The sequence below is a fragment of the Varanus komodoensis genome, unplaced genomic scaffold, assembly GCF_004798865.1.
Source record: "Varanus komodoensis strain SLA01 unplaced genomic scaffold, ASM479886v1 scaffold177, whole genome shotgun sequence".
Classification (NCBI taxonomy): domain Eukaryota; kingdom Metazoa; phylum Chordata; class Lepidosauria; order Squamata; family Varanidae; genus Varanus; species Varanus komodoensis.
The window spans coordinates 63,439-87,790 of record NW_025335520.1 but is presented as its reverse complement, the minus strand read 5'-3'; the positions used below and the strand labels follow the sequence as shown (position 1 = coordinate 87,790).

Genomic DNA, 24,352 nt, shown 5'->3' with positions numbered 1-24,352 from the left:
GTGGCTGCTTGAAAGCTGTTTATGTGTGTCACACGTTTTTCCCTCTTCGAAAAATCCCAAGGTGGCTTGCATAGCCATCCTTCACTTTATCATCATCATAATCCTGTGATGTAGATTAGGCTAAGAGTCAGTGTCACTCAAAGCCACCAATGAGATACTGTCTGTTGTCAGCTGGTGTGTGGCATTTACTGCCATGCATGAGATTAATGTTTTGGGACGCCACCTTGATTTTATACCACAGGTGGAATCTTTAGCTTGGTCATGGGTTGCAAATGTGTTATAAGCCAATGTCACTTGATGAATTAAATAAATAGATAAGACATGCATAATAGCTATGCGCTTGCAAATTGAAGCCCTGATTTTTTTTTTAAAATGCAGGAAGTGATAGTTTGTATCACTGCAAATATCAGTAATTTGAATATACTAAAGAAGTCTAAGTAATCTACATCATATTAGTGATTGGATTTAACTCTCATGTAAGCCTTTAAGTTTTAAAAAATGAAATATATTTTCATTATTGCAAAGTTGAGCCTTGTCTTAACATGTCTATTTACATTCAATTTTCAGTATAGTAATTACATTTCAAGTCACGCATTGAACTAAAGGTTGGGAAATGTGTGGTCCTCCAGAGCTCTTTCTTCTGTTCTTGGACTGCACCTCCCATCAACCATAGTTAATGTAAACATTGGTGAGGGTTGATGGGAACTGCAGTCCAACAATTAATACTTCTCATCCCTGGAGCTGATATTATCTGCATTAATATTTCTCATCTGTTATCTTTTACATTCTTAAATGTACAAAGACAGAGTGCGTACTGAGAATTGCTTAGCAATTAAAACATAAATTGTGTGAAGTGATCCCGAATCCATATTCCTGCTCAAAAATGAATGTAAAACATCAGAAGATTGTGCTGGATCAGAGGAAGATGCTTTGCAAAGAATATCAGTAAAAAGCTGGTATCATGGTAGTTCATTAAAAATTGGCCAGTGGTCGAATGAATCCAGTACATTGATACAAGCTCACAGAACAGGGCTGCTCCTTTCGTTAAGCGTTATATGCATGTAGGCCAGTAGAGGGTATCAGTGTTTTTCACTAATGCACCAGCAGTATATGGGCAGGACCTATTTACTATAACAGTGTATACAATCCAACCAAAGTTACTATTATTTTCCTGTAGTAAGAACTAACCCACTGAAAACAATATGACTTGAAAGTACTTGATTTTTGAAAGATTACTTCCGATTGGCATTGATTCAGTTCTGATCATATAACGAACTATTTTTCTAAACCAGTTTTACATCTAACCCATACTTTGAAATAATCCAGTAGAAGTATTAAGGAGGGTTTATGATACTTCCAAGACCTTACCTGTTAGTGTGATGGCAATTTAAAAGCTGTAACCCTATGCATCATAGAACAGAACTGCACATGATGGCAGAAGTCTTGTCATTAAACGTGGATTCCTGCCAAACACCTAGAAAGTAAGAAACTAGAGTGATTTTAGGTGGGAAAATTGGTACATAGGAGGTACTGAACCCTTCATCTACTCAACTTTTCTCTTTTCCAGTTATTAAATCCAGCTGATGTTTGATAAAAAATAAGTTCAGCTGGGTGAAAAATCCAGAGGCAGAGTGCAAGACAAAGTGGTCAGAGAAAGCAGCATTCCTCCCACTTGACCACTGTTTTCCCACATGAAATCACCAAGTCATTCCCAGATAGTTCCAGATGTTTTGCCTCAAGCTTTGTGTGAAGACATGTGCTTTGCCAATGTTGTTTTTGTCTACCCTTTGAGTAGTTACCAGCAGACAGCTAATTATATTTACAAGCACATGTAAGTAGGAATATTAGGTTGCACAATGCCTCATACTGGCTGGACTGTATTTCTTTCAGGCAAACACATAATACGGCCTGCTTCAAACCATGTTTCCTCAGAAGCCTTGCTGTTTTCACTGGCACTTACTTTTCTGTATAATCTTTCATAACAGATACTTGTCTCTGATCTACTGTGCTACTCAAGCTCATCTTGAATATGCAACTTAACATAGACAATCCCTTACTTAGGGGTTAGAGCTATGCAACCCCTTATATTGGTTTCAGAGGCCCTTTTGAAAGAGCCATCCTCTAAGGAGATGAGAAGAGGGGCCTTTTTGGTGATTGCACCCCCCTGTTGAAATAGCCCCCAGGAGCAGGTTGCCTAGCACCTTCATTACAGTCTTTCTGGCACCAGGCAAAAACGGTTTTATTATCCAGACATTTCAATAATTGACTTTTATTGCAATTATTTTAAAAGAAAAAACAAATTTTTAAAATGATTTAAATTCACCATGCTTTGATTAATACTCTCAGCTGTTACATTTGTTGTGTTTCTATTATTGCTATATTATACTGTTTTAACTGTTTTATTATCTGTTTTTATATTGTTGTGACTGTGAACCACTCAGAGTCTTGTAGGACTATTGGAGTGGTATAGAAATTAAATAAAAGGAACTAACTATAATAATACTCTGTGCATTGGTAGACAATCTGGCTCCATCCAGATGTTTAGGACTACAACTGTACAAGCAATATTTCCATGCAGCTGGAGAGAAAAGGTTTGGCTATTACCTAAAATGAGAGTCCATTCACTCTTCTAGTTGGGCCTTATGGGAGTTGTGGTCAAAAACATCTGGAGGTTATTAGGTTATTACATGACGCAGCAGACTTGCAGGTCTGGATTTGGTCAGTGCCTGGTGTCAACATAGCAGGATATAAATTAACATCACCACCACAATTCATTGAATGAGTGGTGGAAATCTTAATGTCTTAAATAGCGTCAATGCCATTTTTCCTGAGATAGTAAAAAAATAGCCTGCTTTTCAAGAGCCGATTCCAAGTTCCCACTGTGTACAAGAGCAGGTGTTTTAAATGCCTTCACTTGACCATTGATGCAGCCAGAGCCTGTATGTGATTGCTTGGAAGCCTTGCTGTGTATCTTTATCTGGATTTATGTTTGATAGATATTCACCCAATTCCCATCTTAATTTGAACCCTCAGACCCATGTGTGGTATACTTATATAACACAAGCTTATCACTGCCAAATAGCTCAGTGATTTTCAATCTGTGTTCCAGTGTTCACTAAATGCCTACTGGTTATAGGAATTAACCCCAAATCTTCTGTGTAGGAAGAAAGGAAAATGAAGAGGTTATAGATGTATTTTATTTACAGAAGTTAACAATTTAATCAGTTACAACTCTGCATTGTCATGTTGCCCCTTCAGCCTTAGAAATTCCATCCTTGTTATCTGCCTGTTTTTAAAAGAATTTAATGGCTCTGCTAATGTATTCTTAATGTGTATTAAATGGAGAGCCTTTTGTTTTAGGCAAAAAGTATAAAGCTTTTCCTCCAGTTGCTGTCATGGAGATACAATTGCATTCAAAGAGATGGCTTGCACTGTCCATTCTCGGAAGCATAAGGAATAAATATAAAATTTGCTCATAATGAATCAAATTTTAGAAGCTTTCATTTCTAGTTAAATAAAGCATCCTGTTATAAAAGAAATGGGTTTAATTCCTGAAATGGCTGGATGTTTCATGATCTGATGCTACTGTTATGGTTCAGTTCAAAAGCAATCAAGTATTAACCATCTTCTCAGCATCTGCCGCCATTAACTGATTTTAAATTGGGGAGGATTTACACTGTAGCCCTATGCCTGCTTATATGGGAGGAAATCCAGTTGTGCTTACTTCCTCTGTACTAATGTGTAGATAACTTATAAATTAAGAAAGCTATGATCCAATAGGATTGTGTAGAGAGTTTTTTTTTCTCTTTTTCAGATGGGGTCACCCCAAAAAGTTAAATGGTGGAGTGTTTAGGACGTTTTCATATCCGATTTAGGAGATCCCCCTCAGTAAGGCCCCATATTCCAGTATTATGTTTTAAAGAGGTATGATAGGCTCTTTAAAACATAATACTTTAATACTGTGGGGAGAAGGCAGCAGGAAGGTTTGATTCTTGCAGTCTAACTGCATGCAGATATATCTGGATGCAACCCAATGGGGTTAACAAGTGCACTAGACTTTGCATTACATTAGATTGTGTGGTGTAGCACATTACCCATGCCTAGAATATTTAAAATACTTACAATTATGTTTATAGTATTTGTTTCAAGTTTGAACATACTCAGAGAAAGTTGCGTTTACTCCTGTAATTCCAAGGATGTCCAGTGGTGAGGGTTTGTAGAAAAACTCAGACAATAGTAATACAGAATTACATACTTTAATTGTAACCAAGGCAAAGTGAATTGCAACCTACAGACATGGGACATGTCTCTGTGTGTTGGGGTGACAATCTGAAGTAATCCATACTGGTTGAGTGTTTGTGACATAGCAAACCCCAGTCAGGTGTTGCATATTCGAAATGTCACCTGTCACACACCTTGACCCACTGTGAGTAAAAGGCCCAATGAGCCCAGCTGTGTTGTGTAAACTAGGGACAATGTCTCCCGAACCAGTGGGCTTGTTTGTTTTGGAATCACACCTGTGTAAGCATGGGAGAAAATCATGGGCTGTACTGAGTGATAACAATGAGAATAAAATGATCCCGATATGAATTACCATTTGCTGTGTTCAGTTAGATTGGAGCCAATTTATTTTATCCTGTAGAACGCTATTAAACTCCCTCCCTCCCTCTGTGAGAGAGGGACTGGGACCATTAACTGCAGCCTCACCCCTTTATTTTCACGATCATATTCTGAGTTCCATCTGATGCTAAAGTGAGTTTTCCATTTAACTTCTTCATTTTAAGTATGAGGCAACTCTTGCCTGGTAAACGTACCCAAAATGGAGGTTCTGTATTTTTATCTGGAAATGAGGTAGTCAAGGTCTGAACCATTATTTAAAATTATACTCCCTTTTATTAATCCAATGAACAGGAAACACAAACTATTTTTCTAAGGTTTTTAAGTCCTTCCATTTACAGAGCAGGTCTGTTGATTCTCCCAGGAACGGAGGGCAATTGGGACTAGTCTGGGCCCTGAAGAAAATATATGCTCATTAGAATAATGGGGAGTTTTAATCACAGAAACCATCCTTAAAATACAAAACAGCTCAACAAGGTTTTAGTTAAAACATTTGCAAAGCTTTATTTATGTCAAAATAAATAACTCATATTTGTGTTAAAAAACAACAGCTACACCTCTGATTTACATCCATTCACAGACAGGCATTTTCTGGCTACTGTATTCCATGGGTGCTTCAAATGGGGCTTTTATCCCTTCCTCAAACATGGAAGTCCAGCCACCAGAAACCTACTCTTCTATCTGCAACCTGTTTTATCCTATCAGGTCTCCTATCTTTTTTCTTACCAAAAAATATCTGGTTGGAAAGATGGAACAGCTCAGACTTCCCCAAGCTGGTGCCTTCTAGTTGTTTTGGACTACAGCTCCCAATAAAGGCAGCCATTGCCTCTGCAGGCTGCAGCAGATGGAAAATCTCTTAGCTTAACCCAAGCTGGATAAGACTAGAATAATTGTACAAGTTTTGATAGGTAGGGAAAAGAACTGACTTTCTGAAAGCACTCTGTCATCAACAGCATTCCATCACTCTTGCTCCTTTGGAAAACCAAAAGGAGTAATTGAAAAAGAATGCAAAAAGAGAAAATCGTTCTCAGAAAGCCCAGCAATGAAAATTTATTTGGAATAGTAGAGTTCTTCAGGGGCAAGCGTATTCATCTAAATCCTGTTAAAAATTCCCCAGTGGTGCAACATACACATGTAAAACAATCTATGCTGGGTCATGCCAACCAGCCATCTAGTCCAGCATTCTGTTTACAGTGCCCAACCAACTGCCCATAGGAAACCCACAAGCAGGACATGTGTGCAAAAGCGCTCCCCTACCCATTTGTCCTACCAAATGATGTACACAGACATACTGGGCTTGATACTGGGGGTATCAAAAGGAGTAGTAGCTGTTTATTTTCCATGAATTTGTCTGATCTCCTTTAAAGCTGCCCTTATTGGTGCCCTCACCACATCTTGTGGAAATGAATTCCACAGGTAATGTGCTGTGGGGAGTACTTATTACGATACAATCTGTACTTCATGTTGATCTGTCTTGAACTCCCACAACCACAAATGGGAGGCCCCGGGTTTTAGTATTATGGCAGAGGGAGAAAAATGTTTTCCCATCCACTTTTTTCCTCACCATAATCCAGTTTTAGATGCAGTGACCGGAACTGTACACAGTATTCTAAGTGCACCTTAATTTATGTTTGGCAGCTTTATTTTCAGTTCCTTTCCTAATTATAAACCATTTTTATGGATTTTGCTGTTTTCAGAACATCTGTATGCTGAAAGAAAGGCACTCACCATTTAAGCTGTTGTAGCCTGTGTTTAGAATTTGGATTCATAAGATTGCCCTTGAACAGCTCCTGTTCCAAAATGTGGTGGCTGGCGCTAAACTTAATCACAAAATGCTCTTCAGTGTAGGTGATTTTTTGCTGATTCCCCCTTTCTTCTGCAAACTCTACATTTCCCCCACCCCAAATCTGCTCCAAAGAGTTGGAGACCCGTTGGAACAAGCACGGGATGTGACATGAGTGTACTGCAAGTGAAAGGGGGGGGGGGCTTTCTGCTTTCCACCTTGCTCTTTAATCCACAAGAAGCTCTGCTGAAGGAAAGAGCCTTCTCTGAATGGTGGGTGAGCTTCTCTGAAGTTCTATGGGAACACAAAGAGCTACCTTAGAGTGAGTGAAACTCTTGGTGCAACTACCGTGGTATTCTTTACGATGACGGTTAGTAACTGTTCAGATTTTCAGACAAGTCTTTCTCAGCCTTTTCAGGAAATAACAGGCATAGAAACGGGGGCTTTCAACATACCAGGCAGGTGTTTTCCCACTGAGCTGTGACGCTTCCTCTTGCACTGTCAGTTATTTCACAAAGAGGAGAAGCAGAGCATGTGCCAGGCCCCTTCCCATCTGACAGATGTTCAGTGATTCCAGGGCCGATAGTGCAGCTCATCATAGAGAACAGTACGGCACTCTGTGCAGGCACAGAAATTCTTCTGCCTTGCTACTCAAGTATCTGTTCTGAATTCAATCTCTGTTTACAACTTGCCTATGGTCTTCTTCCCCTCTAAAAGAAACTCATCAGAATAATATAGGATTCTTTTTAAAAGTTTTATTAACATTAATTTTTGATTTCTTTAAATACTGAAGGGTACAAAAAGATTTTAATAAGGTGAGAAGAATCAAGTCAGCTTAATTTTCTCTCTAGCACAAGTCTAAGTTAGCAACCCATGAAGCCATCTTTAAATCTACTGCTATTACTCAGACCATAGGTAGGTTTCAACAACTGGTCTAATTAGATATAGTAAGGCATTTGTCTTAATTCACACAACATTTCACAACATGACTAGGAATAGGGTTTTTTCGGGTGGAGGGACCCACACAAAGCTCACACAATTAAAAACATAACTTACAAAATGTATATCTTTTCGAATATTATACAAATAAACATTTTATAGAAACACTTGAAAGTTTTGTTCATATTTATCCTATCTTGCATAATTGAACAACGCTCATATTTAAAATAAACTTTCTTTATAGATTCACATCAAAAGAAACCCAGGAGTGCAAATAGTCATGAATTCAGTAACTAAGCAGACTTAGAGAACTGAAAATTATCCCAAACCCTGGTCACTACTCAGTCCACAAAGGAGTAGTGCATGGAGTATACACCCACATCTACCTGCAGGTTAAGGACATTTCAATTATCTAAATCATGCTTTCAGTGAAGGCAAAGTGCATATGTCTTCTAACTGTGGATATACATGTGCATCAGTATTATTCAGCAGTCTCACATGGGCTATTAATATAGGCACTATATTATAGGTCTTTCTGCACAATCAGATTTGATACAGCATGGACACAATCCAATTGTCTCTGCCCTTAGTGTGTGTAACTCTCTGAACTCAAGAGTGCTGGAAGCACTGTGCCGCCATGGCTTGCCCTGTGCATTTCATTTCATTGGAATGGCCCTTCCAGCACTCTAGATAAAACAAGGAAGGGGAAGGAAGGAGCCTGAAGTGGCTTTGGGAGCTGATGTAGGCAGATGGCACCAGCCCCCTCCCCACCGCAAGCTCCATTTCTCCCTCTCCAAGGTTCACTTCAGCTCTCCGACGGCCATCTGCTGCAGTTCTTCCTATGCTGGCTGTGAGGGGGTGGGGCATGGGCTTGGCCATCATGGCCCAAGACTGCAGGAGCTTGGACTGAGAATATGTGGAACTCCTAGGGCACTCCAGACAACATCCGGAAGCCACAAGGTTGTGCCCTAAGAAGCTGCCACCCCCATAGGCCCTTGCTATTTTCATTGCAAGGCTGCCATGGTTTCCAAGTACTCAAAGACCAGTACTTGATTATCATGGAAACTACAATACATTCTCCAGCTATTTATTTATTATTCATTTATTTATTTAGAGTTTTTGTAAGCCGTCCCATCGCTTATAGCCTCGGGACGGCTCACATAAATATGTATTTATTTATGTTAAATGTTAGCATGTAGTCACTGAGTTGTGTCTAATGCTTGTCCTATTTAGTGTACATCCATCCAAATTAATGAGGCTTAACTTAGACTAAAGTTGGATTCAACCCATTGCAACTCCTCTGTGGAATGCTATTGTGTAAGCATCACGGACACTTGCTGGATTTTGTGACTCAGATGGTATGCAGATAGAGCACTCCTGTCTCTATGAGGCTTTTGTTGTAGTCTGGGGTTTTTAGTTATGACTTCTGATCCAAGCACGCATCTATCTCGATAGTTCTTTTTTTTAAAGTTCTTTTACAAAGAGATGCAGCTATGGTGGCATGTCGTGAGCTGGCGCCATGGGTCAGACTAGATGGCCCAGGAGACCCCTTCTGCTTCGCTCTGTTTCTATGTTACTGCTCCTCACACAGCAAGCTCTCCCCTTCCTTTATTGAATACTTTGCTATGGTCACTGCAAATATGGAATATCCTTCAATGGCTAAAATGCAAATATGACATCTTTCAAATGATCATGCAGAAAGACCCTGAGAGAAGAGATTGAAAGCAGGAAGAGAGATTGTTGTCTGTCCAGGAAAACTACTTGCGTACACACAAAGGCCTACTCATGTATACATTAACACGTAAGATGTTCTAGTCTTATAAAAGGGATTTCCAAACACTCTTCTACAGAGAAGGCTGCATTACTAAACTAACAGATTTCCCCCCACTACTTAGGGCACGTTTCAGTAATCACATGGTCTTATGTCTGTGCATAATATACAGAACACTAGACCACAATCTGTAATGCAGAACCCCATGCATACAAGGTTTTCCCATTTTTATGTAGGAGAAGCAATCTGATACGCCCATGGAGGGCATAGCTTTTCTAATGCTTGCTAATTCTGTTTCTCCTCATATATGACATGGGGAGCTCCTGCCCATGTGGGACTCTGGATCAGGGGCACAGCATTTAAATACATAATTTAACATTCTGTTTATCAAGACTGTTCAAAATATGCATCTCTATCACCTTTTAAAAGAGCTAATAGCAGTAAACCAATTCTTTTTATTTTTGCCATCAATTTTGATAGCATTCCTTTAAAAAATCAGTAGTATTATCAGAACAATTGGTTAAGCATTTCCCTGGTGCATTTTTCTTAGGTTAATGGGATGACAATACATATAATGGCTCTCCTTTGTTGACTTATGAAACAGTGCCACAATATGGTTGAATTGTTCCATGTTACCACCAAATAAAGAATCAGTACAAGGGATCGGTGGTGGCACAGAAGCGGGGAAGGGAATCAATCCAGTGCAGCATAAAGAACTATGATCAGAATATTTTTTTGGAAAGCCCTAGTAATGGAAATGTTTTATCAAGTACCTATTTACATTTCAGGCAATGCATTTAACTTGTAAATAAAGGAAAACAGGCTAGTACCTTCATTGGAGTATCTGACAATGAAATAAGTAATCAGAATAAGTACAAATATCAAATGAATGCAAGATGCTGCACAATGTCTGCTTCTCTAGCTTCCATTCACTAAGCTGGACCTAGTGAATATGATAATTTATATAGGAGTCTGAATTTTTCGTTTAGCTCTTGCTTTAATTTTTTCAGCTATTGTGTATGGCTTATTCAGCTTAAAATTCTTTGACCAAGATGCAATCTTTGGTGCTTACAATGGAAAAGGGACACAATTTCAAAAGAGGGCTTTAAAAACAGCAACACTCTGTACCAAGAGAACTTAAGTAAAACAGAGCATGATCGATATTACAAGCTGACACATTCCATGTTTTATACAAAGTAAGTTACATTTCAAACAATTCCCTGGATGTCTGCCGCTGAACTTTGTATCAGTAGATGGAGCATGTCCTGATCTTAACATCAAGATAATATCATGTACCTTTTCTCCTGTATGTGCAAATATTAAAAATGAAGAAAAAGGCTGCAGTTTAAATGGTTAATCAGACAGGGTAGGTACACTTTGTCTCTTAAAGTTGGAGAAAGAGTTGCTGTTGAGGGACCCTGAACAGTAAACAAAAACAGTATCCAGAAGTCAGAGTTTCTCTGCTACTTAAGACACCTGGCATAGGTTTCCCAAAGGAAACCTTTAAAAAGATGCCAAAACAGCCCATTCCAGAAAAAGTTTAAATAAAACCTGCAAGAATTATTCCTCAGTCACCATCTCTGGTGAACATGCTGTCAGTTTCATCTTCGTACATCCCCCGTTCGTAGCGTACTGAAGAGAATCCACTCCAGTGCAGTCGTTTCTTCTTATACAGGAAGCATATCAGTCCAGCCAGCAGGACCACAATGAATAAAACGGCGACTGCTATTGCCCCTCCCATTCGATTTGCAACTGCAAAGAGCAAACACCAAGAACAATTACTCCAGAGCAGCTCCATTGCAAATCATGTTCTATATGCAGAATGGTTACACAAGCACACTGTATCCCAACTGCCACGTGAAGCATCAGGTCCATGCTTGCTACCCCACAGTTTCAGTGGGGAAAGCCTTTTGTGAATAGTGAGCACCTACCCATTTTGGGGGAAATTATGTGGGTAAGTGGGCTCCTTTTTTTGACCCAAACTCCCTAATAATAGCTGCTGCTATTATTAAAATGGTACCATCCATGTTCCATGAGTATAACAAAATGCAAGAGACCAGCTCCTTGCCAGGAACAGAGAAAGGGGGCTGGAGTCTGGGGAGCTGACCGATTCCCACCCTCAAACCGGATTCCTGTAAAATTCCATGAACGAGGCAGGGGAAATTGTATGACAGAGACTCGTCTGGAAGCACCTGTAATAGCTGATGTAACAGATGGAGATGCACAGGTAGTCATGCATAGCCAGAGGCCAAGGAGGAAAAATGACAGGAAAGAAGTTGCTAGTAAGTTCTGTGGAGATAATTTTCCTGTGTTCAGCTAGAGAGAGATGTAAGATGCTGCTAACACAACTGTGTGCCAGTAGTTTCTTTAAAAATATACAGCTTATTCAGACAATACCCTACCCACCTTGAGGAGCTTTGCACACCACTCTGGTTTTGCCAGTTTTGCAGTCTGTCTTGGACCAGGTTCCATTTGTTGTAAGGATAACACTACATTCACCACGAACATTTTCATTTCCCTTTGCCCAGTTTGTATACTTAACCTCTGATCCATCAAGCCACTTCAAGGATTGAGCTGTAAATAAAAGCCACAAGAATTTATTATTTATTCAGATCCCGCAAAGTCAATTCAGGGTCAGGTGTCTGCCTAATATTGGGAGGGTCCATTCTGCTATTTTGCAGGTTGTCTAAATATAGCTCCCTAAGTCTGGTATCAGTGTGCAAGCCAAGAACAAGTAAAAATGACTACCTTATACTACAGAATTTTAACTGACACTGGTTTGCATGCAGCGAGCAACCTACAGTTAACTAATCATGGCTCTGGAGGCAAGTCAACACCCTGATTCCTGGTTGCTCATCTGCTTCTGCTGTGGTGAACAACCCAGGGATGTCCGAGTTGTTCCCTGTGATGTGTGAACCTGGAAGTCTGGCCTGTTGAGGGCAAAACAAAGTGGCCCATGAAAACACAGGGTGTCCTTAGGTTGAGAGGTCAAGCAGTGGGGAGCACAGTCTCAAACAGCCCCACGGAGCAGAAAAACACATGTCAACATAAGGTCAGGCAAACAGAAAGAAGCTACAGCAAACTTGTAGAATCCAAAGACACTCACAGATATTCAGAATATTTCAGAAATTATCCAAGGATCAGCTTATGCCTGAGCTAACAGTACATTTACAGAGAGGAAATCATGATTTTCTGTGTTCCCACTGGTGCTGAACCTTAGGAGAAGAAGGTGCATGACTAATAATGTTGAAAAGGAAGGGACCAGCAAGAAACCTCTCCTGGAGACTTGCCACATCCAGCCAAGGACTCTGATGCTGGCACAGGTCTTGATTCACAGATGGGCAATGCAAGCATAACTGAGTGGCAGGACAGAGCTGACTATACAAAACTTTACAAAACCAGGGCATGGCTGGCCACGTAGCTAGCCAGCACATGAAGGTATACCAAAGAAAACTACCATTTATGTCTCTGCAACAGCCAGCTATGAAGCTGTGCAGCTACACAAAACTAGCCCACTTGCCTGTTCTAACTGCTACTTGGCATTCCAGCTGTTTACTCTGTATAGAACTTCATAACATTTGCTATCTGTATGGTACCACACAGAAAGATTTTGTGGTGTGGAAAACTCTTGTAATGGATGTTGCCTGAGCTGCTCTAGGATCATAGGGAGGGAGGGTAGGCAAGAGGCTCTTCTGAATGCTGCTCGCTGCTTTGCTTTGATCCTACACTGTTCTGGCTGCAACTGACTGGACAGGTCCACTTCTAAAAAGCAGCAGTGCTAGCAAAAGGATGCTGTGAATGCAGAGAAAGCAGCTGGCTTAGGGAATAGGGAGATCCCAGGAGAAAGGCCTAAACTTGGGGTAGAGGTATGGAAGCAGCAGAAATAGGAAAGATGAAGCGAAACAGTGCGAGAACCAAGTCTCTCTCTAAACCGGCACATAGTGAGAAAGGGCAGAGGTGATATGATGAATTTAAAATACTGAGTTGAAATATTGGCTACTGGCCTCTAGTTTGACTCAAATTCACTGTGCTTAAATTTAAACCACCAAATGTGTAAGACACATTATCTATTTTAAATTCTATTAATTACAATGTTATTGAGCACTTGTTCTCAATAACACATTGAGAATTAACAATCACATTAATTTCTGTATTAATGTGATTTCTGCAGTGATTTCCATGAACACAATCCAAATACAAATGCTGTCTCATTAAAATCATGAAACTAAAGGATGCAACGCAAATGTATCTAAGTTCACCTCAAAATTTATCTCTCTGCTTATCACACGTAGTTTTTGTAGTTCTGTGTTTCTGAGAGACTCCTTACCATTAGACTGTATTCCAAGCCATGCTCTTCCAGTGATGTAGTGGTATTCTTTCAAGTGCATACTCACAAACTGGTTTTCCTCAGCATCCTTGACAGTCAAAAGTGTTGCGGACGGGTCTAGTGAGAGAATGTTAGCAGTCAAAAGAGATAAAAACTTTTTGAGATATTCATTTAAACTTCCTAATAATATTGATGGAAAGACAGCGCCTAAAATTATACTGGAAAATAGGTTTTACTGTTACTTATATATTATTCACTTCTTGAACAAAATTTAATATATTTAAAATATAATAATGATGAAAAATTAACTCCTCATCCAAAATATTACATGGGGTTTTATGATCTCCTTTTTAACTATGAGACAATGCATTATTTGAGCATACCAAGCTTCTTGCAGACTTCTTTAGCATCACCCGCAGTATATATTGAATAATTGTATAATTCCATAGCAAATGCATAGCAATTGTCTTTATATTGTATCCACTGTGGTGATCCAGCAGCTGGTTGTGGACACTTGGCTGCAATTTCAGTTTGCTTGGACTGCATTTCTGTGAAAATGAAACTACTGTCATTATCACAGGTCAGACAGAATGAGGCTCTTCATTTAACAGGCAGTTTCATGTTGTAATTCAAAGTTTAAAATAAAGTACAGCTATGACATTTGATTCGCAGACCTAGTTATCTTCTCTGATGCAGCACTATACACCTTCATGAGAAAATTTAAAAAAATCTTTCATGAATTATTTGCAAGCATACAAGGTGTTGCTTGGAGATTTCTGTGTTGATGGGATTGATACGATCAGGGAAGAAAGAGAAGCCACTGTGGCTTCTTTTCTCCATCTCCCACATGCCAGTCACAGTACACCTCGTTTCCATAATTTACCTTGTGGGCACAGGGTGCCATGCCATCCAAACCTGGCATGGGTGCTTTGCAGGGTGGTTTGGAAGTTATCCTGACTGCCTACTTGGCTGGTTTGGACCACATGGCAACCTGGGCCCTGTGAAGATAATTATGGAAACGAGGCACATGCAGCATGGGGAAAAGAAACAACCATGGTTCATATGGATTTGGTCAATGGATTTCCTGCTCCTCTTTCCATGCTGCAAACTGTACAGTGTGGTATAGTCTGCAGACTGTATGGCCCAGAACTCCTTGCGGTTCCTTGTCTTTTGCATCCAGGTCAATAGGATTACATGAAAGGAGCCTTCTCAAGAACTAACAAGGCTTCTCTGTGTTTTTTAAAAGGCATGAAGACAACAATTTCGGAAACAGTTCGACCTGCAGTGATGAGTGTACAAGGCTGTTGATTTGATAAGCAGCTGTGCAGAGTCGTGTCCTTTTGTCTGAAACATAAACCCGAACCTAATCCTGTGAAATGGATGTGTGCAAAAGCACTCTCAGAAAAGTGTGTCCCCACACAAATGCATTTCCCCCTTGCAGACCTATGTGCATATCTGTTGCTGCAGTTGTGAGGACAACAGTGAACAGATCAGCTGCTCCCACGCTGATTCTGAGGAGTAAGTGGGGAGGAGGCAGATGCCAGGCTGTGCTCTGAGGCTCGCTTCCCTTCTCCGAGGGAGCTCTGTCAGAGCTGGCCACACGGAGCATTCGTCTGGTGAGCAGAGACAGTGTTGGGGCTGTTCAAATGTCACAGTGTCTCTCCAGTCTTCTGCTGTTTTCTGATCTCTCCAGATGGTGGGCATTTTCTTGTAAACTCAGTACTTCGAGTCACATTGATTTGGAAGGAAAATTACACACCGTTTAGCAATTAGGCAGTTTTGCAGCCAAGGAGATTAATCTGATGGTCCTGATATGTCAGGGCCACTCGCCTGCCGTTAGGCCAGCATAACAACTGTGAAATGATAATCACATCCGTACGCACTCTCAACAGCAAAGCAACAACCAAAACAAGAACATCTCCTATGTTACTTTGGGACACTTACAATAAACTAAGTCACACTGATTTTGATGGATATATAACTCATTGCAGTCCTTAGCACATGACCTGAAACCTTGAAAACAGTGGGATCTCATTCTAGGGACATTTATTTAGCAGCAGCTAAGGACATCACTCCTCCAATTTTGTTGTTGTTTTGATTTAGAGTCCTCAGAGTATGCGGTGCATGGAAACATCAAGGTGCATGAATGCAGGCTTACTGTTTGAAGGGGAGTAGCAAACAGCACCATCAGCGGGCTTTGTACATTCCACGCGATTCCAAAGTCCTTTTGTGTCCAAGACAACACATTTTCCAGGAGGAGGTGAATGTTCAAATTCCCTGGGGTGGTAGTCAAATGTGCTCCCATCAGACCATTCAAAATCGGAATCATTTTCCTGGAAATGAACAATACAATTCAGGCTGCACAAAGGTTAATGCTATTCTTTCTTATCAAGCACTTGGCTAAATGAGCATCATGGCTAAAAAGGGAACTGCAGAGGCTCAAGACTTCCTTATTTTCATGTAGGGGCTTTGAATTTTATTACACTTCAATATCCAGATTTGTTCTCAGAGAAATTATCCGAGGCAGAGTGCACTGAACTAAGCTGGTGCCAGAACAGGTGATATGCTTTGAGAGCAAAGCCCACAGGGACAAATTAGATATGGCAAGACCCCATTATTAAGCTGTCCACTGAGACAGGATGCTCTTGGTGGTTCTCCCCATGGACATGTGCACCAACTGGGATCCACCTGCAGTAAAGCCATCATTGTGGAGGTCCCTGCTTCTGAAAATCAGGAAGGCACCAACACTGCATTGCTTTCAGCACCCCCTGAAAACAGCTTAATTTCAAGAAACCCTTGACCAACCATGGTTTTTATTGTTACTGTTTTTAAAAACATTTAACACCGTGCTTTATTCTTTTTAATTGTTATTATTCATTGCTATGGAATCTGTTTAGGTATAGTGTAGGCATGTTGTAAATAAAAGAAAATAACTAGATGGGTAAATAAATCAATTTGAATTTTGCAAATAACGGGGGGTTCAGGAAGGGAAGACTTTAACTCAATGCTTCTACCTCCCTGTGGTTCAGAGCAGGTCCCACACACCTGCCAGCAGCACCAGGAGAAAACTCTCACAGCTTTTCTCTGAAAACAATAGCAGGTGGGGCTCTCTCAGCAGACTCTGCAGACTGGGAGAGATGGCGGGGAGGGGAGGAGGCGAAGAGTTAAACCCTTCCTCCTCACTGCCAGGGTCCTGCATTACTGGCTGGGGCACGCTGCAAGTTGTATGACTTTTCTCTGACTGAACATGCATTGGATTTAGACAATGATTTGGGATATTAAGAAATGTTTTGATTTCTGAGGAACAAAAGCAGCATGAAGCTGCGTGTAGCTTACAGCACTTGTAATTGTGGGGGGAATTCTGTCAATGGATTGGCAGCTTCTGTTTTCACAGGCAGGTAGCTCTGCAAGAAGCTTCAGGCAATTATTTTTATTCACATACACAGTCTACCCCACCCTCCAATGTGCCTGATTTGCCAACTGTCCTCTGTCTTGGAGTCTCACACTGTATGGGTTACTCTGGTGCTCTCCCAGACCTTTTGCATACAGAGGAGGAAGGGAGACTCGGCCTGCAATCCTGTGGCTGCTTACCATGTGCTAAGCCCACTCCACCCCTCACCATTCAATGAGATTTACTCCTGAGTAAATATGAATAGAGCTGTCTGCCAGTCATTGTAACACTATTCTGTGTGATAGAGGAATTAAATGAAACAATCTTCTACGGGAAATATGATAGCAATCTGATCTCTGACTCCAGGTTTTACCAAACTATGATCTTACTGTATTTGACTGTATTGTAGACAATTTTACAATCTCTTCATCCCATTCCTATCCTCATTGACAGCTCAACATATTTAAGTGTAAGGAAAGCATTTAAAGTGGAGGCAAAAATAATATATTATAAAGAACAAAATAATAAATGCAATGCCATAATAAAATTAATGTATAATGCATTTAAACATGTACATGTGAACAAGAGACTAAAAACCTCTAATGACTACTACGCAGCTATGAAAGTAGAGATCAGACCTACATTATGATTGGATAAACCAATCCATAGTGGAAATCCATCACTCTTTACAATATTTTTCAGAAAGTCTTGTTCAGATTCGCTGTGTATGCTTGCTAATTCTCTTCCGTTTTGTTTGCATTCTTTCCATGCTTCGTACCAATTGATCTGTTTTTGAAGAATCCAGTATGATGTGTTTTTATAGGGTAGTAGTGTAGGCAATGGTGGTTTGTCCTCCTTTGGTCCTATTTCAATATAAAAAATGGATAAATGTTTGCACATTTTCTTCAGCCTAGGTATGTGTAAGATAATATTTGTGGGTGTTTGCAAATTCAACAAAAATGAGAAATATTCCTTACCCATTTCTACTTTGCAGACGAGAACGCTGTGTAGCTTGAACTGAAAGGGTAGCCAGCGAGTGTCATTGTAAATATCCCAGAAGCCATCCAGGTGAACACCAGCAACAAAATGGTTATTCCTTATATAAGGTCTCCCCATTCTCCAGTTATTGTATGTCAAGCGTGTATCATCAGACCACTTTAAAGCATTATCTGCAGGGAAAAGACACGGCATTTTCATACCGAGCACTACTGATATTATTGAAAAGACAGCAGTGCTCAAAGTAGGTCATGCCTGGACAATGTTAACAACAGGAATATTACTTGATTATCATTGCTAACAATGATTGGTCTAGAAGGGATGTATCTATTTCTCCCCATTGGAAAGTAGTGTGGATTGCTTAAAGTTTTACTGGGTTAAATTCAGTGTTACACAAGTGAACTTCTGTTCATGCACTGGGAGTTTCCCTTCTCCTCCCTCTGCAGTCCCAAAATCTACAGGATGGGTTTGGGGAGCATGAAGTGAGGCAGGAAAGGGGAAAATTCTGTGTCAGCTGTGTGGCATATTGGTGGTATCCTGTCCATTAGGCTTGCAGAAGAACAGCACCTGAAAACAATCCAGTATTTTTGAGACATTTTTCATGAAATTTCTCAGTTTCAACTCCAGAAGAAATTAAACTAATAAACATGACTGCATAAATGCAACACTTAAATAATAAGCATCCACGTATGAGATTTTAAATATTTGACCGATCTTAAAGCAGGCTGTGCACGTGTACTGAAAGACTTGGAAATGAAAAACTGCTGTACTAGAACAATTAGCAAATAGGATTTTGAAAACCAGAACGTTACACATTTGCTATTTCTTATGGACTCAAAGGCAATTTCATTCAACTACACAGAGGCTTCAATGTTTACCCAGCCTGCATCTTCTTTAAGTTTTCATTCTTTGCAATGGCCAAAATAGCCTTAACTAACAGCACAATTTTCCAAAGCAAATGAGTTTAGAGAATCTTTCCCATTAACATTCATCTGACAATTCAACTAATCAAACATAACTTTGATACAAATTCAGTCTCACTTCTCTCTGCTAATAGAATTTGGCTGCAAATTGCATCATTGTAGCATTGGTCTCTTTGTACATTTATAAAGGGACGCAGTAGTAACAGGGTTTTACAGCTATAAATAACTGAGAACTTACCGTCAGCCTCATACACCAGACCTAACCACAGCCAGTGGGCAAGGCCACTGAAAGACTGAAGCTGCTCCACAACAAAATCATTTTCATATTCATCCCTGATAATCAAGAGAGAGGCATTCGAATCTGTTGAAGAAGTTTTTAAAAAAGAAGTCACTGAATGAATTTGGAAGGATTCAATTGACAATTTCTAACATTCTTTTGGAGTAAGGTATAACCTAGATGTAAGTTTTTAATTAAAAGAATCTGAAATCACAGTATTAAGTGCAAAGGGGATTCTGCACATCTACAAATAACCTGAAATGAGTGGACATATTATTTCTGGAAAGGGGCAGGTATGAAAAAATCATTTTGTGCAAATCTCCTATTGGGATACCAGTATGCTGGGCTAAATACCAGTCTTGCCACTCTAAGTGTAGCAGTGAAATTCCAAACAAAAGAAACCCAACCCAGCCCACTGGTGAATGTGTTCTTGTAGCTGCGAGGGCTCTAAAAATTAATTCCATTTGGCGATCTGGGGGGGCAGACGGGGGGGTGGCGGTCTCTTTCAGAAGCTAGCAACTCCAGTGGGCCAACTGCAGAAAGGCTGCTGATGTAGGGACCAATGCGACCAAAAATTGTGTCACAAAGATGCCTGAGGGTTGTGTGCTGGAGTTCTCAGGAGTACTGAATGGGAATAAATGAACTGGAACAAGCTATAGAAGCACAATTATCTGCCAGGAGTACTGTGGGCTGTTTAGCAAAAAAAAAAAAAAAAAATCCAATCCTAGTAGCTTATTAGCAAGATGGCTCAGCATGACCTTGAGACTCACCTATTATGTTACTCAGAACACTGAAACCCCAACTAGACTGTTCTAAAAGATCTCAATTTGAGTAAATAGGCAACAAAATGCCAAATGAGGCTTAATGCAAATAAGTATAAGATGATAAACACTGTCAGCTACATATAGTCCTATAGTTTCTGAACTGGCTACAACTTCCCAAATAAGAGATCTTGGGATTGTGGTTCACTGAAAGGAATACAAAGCATTCAGTATTGATGAAAAAGGCAAACTCCATGTTAACATTATTAGTTAAGGGACTGACATTCTAACAGTATTAATAATGCTCTCGACAAACAAAGCGCATATCTGACTTTACATGTAATTACAACGGCAAGGATTGTATTTGCACAACACTGAAAGAATGAGGAAATACCAACAGAAGAATTAATTTTAAAGAAAATACTGGACTGTGCAGAAATGGATAGATTGACCTTGTCTCTCAAGGAAAAAGAAGAAACATATTATTACCAAACTTGGAACTTCTTTTATCAAGGGCTAAAGAAACAGGATTATACTTAGGGCTGAAATATACATTAATTGTAGAGTGAATAAGATAATAACCCAGTATGTCCGACGTCTTTTGAATGATCATTTGTTTTATTTGTAGAAAATAATAAACGCTTGATACTAAATACTAAAAAAGTATTAATAATGCTTTCATATAAATCTTTGTATCTGTTTTCACTATTTAAAAAAGCAATATACAGAATTGGAAAAGGAGTTGAAAGGGCAACCAAAATGATCAAGAAGCTAAGACTTTCTCGTTTTGAAAAAGTTGGCTATGGGGAAATGAGTCAGAGGTTTAGAACATTATGCATGGTGTTGAGAAAGTCCCCCCCCCTTCCATCCATATTACTAGAACGCAAGGTCATTCGTTGAAATGAATGGGCAGCAGAAACAGGGAAAACCAAAGGAAGGCACTTCTTCAGACTATGAATATATAGTCTATGATTACTGCTTGACTATATGGCTTTAATAGGGCATGAAACACATTCATGACATACAGAGACATCAACAGCTAGTAGTCCTGATGGCTAGATGAGACCAAGTGCCAGCTGCTGAGAGCAACTGCAGGGGACCATCATGGGCTGCTCATGGCTTGCCTATAAGCGTCTTGCTGGCCACTGCTGGAAACAGGATGCTGACTAGTTGGGCCTTTGGTCTTGTACTGCTGGACTCTTAGGTTTTATGTATCTTGACCTTATACGAAACTACACTTTTAAAACTCTGTCTCACTAAAGGTGCATACACCAGCAGCATTTTTCCCTAGAAAACTCTCCAGAAGGTCAGGAGAAATGTCACCATTCTTAGAGGAAATCTGCATTAGTCTATTGCAGCAGAAGGAACAACAGGCATATTAAAGATAAATAGTTGCATTCTGGCACTATTCATGGCCCACTTCATCAGTTATTAGTTCACTTATATGTACTCTGCTAAGAAAAGATGCCCACCAAAGTTCATGCTAGCAAACTGAAATTCTACATAGCAGTGGATCTTTTTCTTTCCAAGTTTTCAACAGATTGCAAATATGGCAAGAAAGAACCATGAATATAACTAGTTCTCCAATGAGATACAAAGCATAATATAACCTGTGGAGCTACTCCAATAATTATGTGCCTGTTCACACATACAGTCATTGCTTGTTTTATTCAAATAATAATTTACAGCTGCATGGAGGAATCTTAGTCTGACCTGGGTAGTAACTTGGAGGGAACTGTAGAAGTCCCACGATTTCAGCTCTAGAAAAATATGAGGCTGTGATAATAGAAATGACTGTTAGCAGTCTCCATGGATTGCTCAGTGTATATGTGTCTGGACATAGTTATGCTCTTGTCCATGATCACATAGGAAAACTAAGAAGTTCTTTCGGATCTAAAGATGTCATTCAATATCATATGAAGATAAGAATTCAGAAAAAACTGCCTACTCATGTTTCTGCATAAATGGTGGGCTTCATCCGATTTCAATTCTTTCCATCGATTTTTTGTGATTACGAATGTATAACAACTGTTCTGAAAAGCTATCCATGGTGTATTCTTGATCTTGTGTGGACATTTGATAGAATCATAATATGCTTCTGATGTTTCCGTTTCATCTGTAAAAATAAACCACATTTCTTTAGAGCACAAGAATATATTCAGAATATAACTAGCTGCCCTAGGATGCAACACTGACTGAAAGAAAATTATGGGATGTAATGCTGGCTTCCTGAAAACCATGCTTTTCAAATTAGGAACCAAATCTGGGATGCATACTTGCTCCTGCCCTCTTCCAGAGTAAATCCCCCATCCCTTCTCTTGCTTGGCTTTGTTATGGCTCTGCATTCTGTGTCCAGTGATTCAAACAACAGTTAACAGTAGCCAAATTTATCTACCCATAGCCATGGTAGGCAAGCTTACTTCAACAGTTTCTAATTCTGGTATAGGAGGAAACCATGAGTTAATGCTAAAATCCAGAGATGTAAGTGGAAGGCACACTTTCTTTTGGAAATACAACATGAAGGGTATGATGTTGCTATTTTAAATAACATTTAAAACACAGAAGCCAAATACTGTATGATTAAATATTTTCAATAATATTTTTTACAAAAATATTCTCAAAACAATAATTCAAGGACTCCTACTTGTTGGCTGGTAGCAAATTGTTCCTGGTTTTTCGCTGTAACAATCAGCTGTTTTCCATAATCCATCGGTATCCAAATATACACAACTGTCAATTAAATCTCCATCTTCTTCAGACCAGCGACTGAAACTGATATGTTTTTTATCAGACCAGTGATAATGTATTCCATCCTAGTGACATAAACATTAAAAAGATTAACAGAATTAAACAATAAAACCGAACTAAACTAAACCACATGACAGCTCTAAACTCAATTATACAAATGGAATACTGTCTGCACAGAACTAAATATCAGGAACAGTTTTGTGTCCTCCAGTTGTTTTGGGCACCAGATTTCCTACCCCCCCAGCTTATCCCTAAGACATACTAATGACAGGTTTCCCCAACTTCAACTCCCGTTAGCTCCCACCAGCATGGTGAATAGTCAGGAATGTTGGGACTTGCAGTGCAAAATATCTTGGTTACAAGCTGGGGAAGGCTGAACACTGAGCCCTGTAGAGAAATGTACAATGTGTAAAGTGTATTCTTCACCATATTTCTTGTAAAATTATATCCAAGATTTGTGGATATAAATGAACTTGTGTGTAGGTAGTTATATGTATCGGCCTAGTGTTAATGGCCAGCACAATTGCTTTTGCAGGTCCTTGGGCTAACGTTAGTCCTCCAACTGGATGGAATGGAGGTATATTTCTTTCCTATTGTGTAAAAGTGCAATAGCTTTTACCTGTACATTTTAAACAGACATCCACAAATGATTCACAGTTCAAACAACAGAAGCAGCATCGAAGGGCGAATACTTTACTGATATGGTTTAAACTGTCTCAGTACACACCCCCGTTTGGTATTCCAATGGTATGTTTCAAAGGAGAGTGAAATGAAACTTACATCTTTGCTGGAGAGTCCAATCCACAGTGGGTAATTATGATGGGCAGCCTGAGCAGCAAGGAAGGCCTGCTGGTATTGCTCTGTGATGCTAACCAGCTGCATATTATTCTGCAGGCATACCTGCTGTGCCTCATGCCACGTCAGGGCCTTCAGAATTATGGTGTATGTGACATTTTGATAGTTCACAGTGACATTAAGCTCTTGCTGTGTCTGGTTTTCTGCAACCTCTAAGGAAGAAACCAAATAGTTAAGTAGGACTAACTATTCATCACACACTGCAATTTTGTAGAATCAACCATGTCTCCTATACTGTTTTGGAGTATATTTTTTAAGCTTGAAAAGGAGCTTTATAATGTTGTACATAGCATTTTCAGTGATGCAGGAAGGACTGCAACACTGAGTCAATTGCTTAAATTAAACTACTAAAACACTTCGATTGACTAGAACAAATTCCTTATTGGTTCATATTTTTTTCTTAAAATACTATAATACATGTACTTGTAAAAATTACAGATGGCAAACACTATCTTAAGAAACAGTCCTTCCTCCCTGTAACTGGAATGCCTTGTGTAAAGTAAGGCACATACATGCATTGTCTAAGAAAAAAATGAGTATCCTTTTTTTGGGAAGTATTTTTCCTATATGCAATATTTTGTAGATAATTGGCTTACAGCACAATTGTCTACATGTCTACTCAAAAGTAAAAGTCATTCTATTTAATATGATTTCATAGAATCACAGAATAGTAGGTCATTGGGTTCAACCCTCTGCTGTTGCAGAGCAACAATTTACACCATCTCATTCTGACGACTTTCCAGTTTTGGTTGAATGCCTCTGCTGTGGGAGAATCCACAACCATTCCAGGCTCCACTGTCATAAGGCTCCGACAGTGAGAAAACTGTTCCTGATAGCAAGCCTGAATCTGGGTTTTCACAACTCGAATTGATTATTCCATGTCCTATTCCGTGAGATGCTAAGCATTTCATTCAGCAAATATATCTTGGTTAAGATGCCAAAACACCATCTAGGTTGGCTCCTG

General features: G+C 39.7%; 1 protein-coding gene across 1 annotated transcript in view; it reads right to left on the bottom strand.

Moving 5' to 3' along the window:
* Nucleotides 1-7,140: 7,140 nt before the first annotated feature.
* Nucleotides 7,141-24,352, bottom strand: part of LOC123021715 (lymphocyte antigen 75-like) — a 61,128-nt gene continuing 43,916 nt past the window's right edge. The window contains exons 25-35 of the mRNA XM_044426744.1: nucleotides 23,314-23,540; nucleotides 22,430-22,598; nucleotides 21,734-21,901; nucleotides 18,986-19,108; nucleotides 17,806-17,997; nucleotides 17,471-17,691; nucleotides 15,596-15,770; nucleotides 13,821-13,985; nucleotides 13,438-13,554; nucleotides 11,517-11,684; nucleotides 7,141-10,862 (exon numbers count right to left, since the gene is read on the bottom strand). Coding sequence (XP_044282679.1) covers nucleotides 10,678-10,862; nucleotides 11,517-11,684; nucleotides 13,438-13,554; nucleotides 13,821-13,985; nucleotides 15,596-15,770; nucleotides 17,471-17,691; nucleotides 17,806-17,997; nucleotides 18,986-19,108; nucleotides 21,734-21,901; nucleotides 22,430-22,598; nucleotides 23,314-23,540 — 1,910 coding nt within the window. The 3' untranslated portion in view covers nucleotides 7,141-10,677. The remainder of the gene's footprint in view (nucleotides 10,863-11,516; nucleotides 11,685-13,437; nucleotides 13,555-13,820; nucleotides 13,986-15,595; nucleotides 15,771-17,470; nucleotides 17,692-17,805; nucleotides 17,998-18,985; nucleotides 19,109-21,733; nucleotides 21,902-22,429; nucleotides 22,599-23,313; nucleotides 23,541-24,352) is intronic.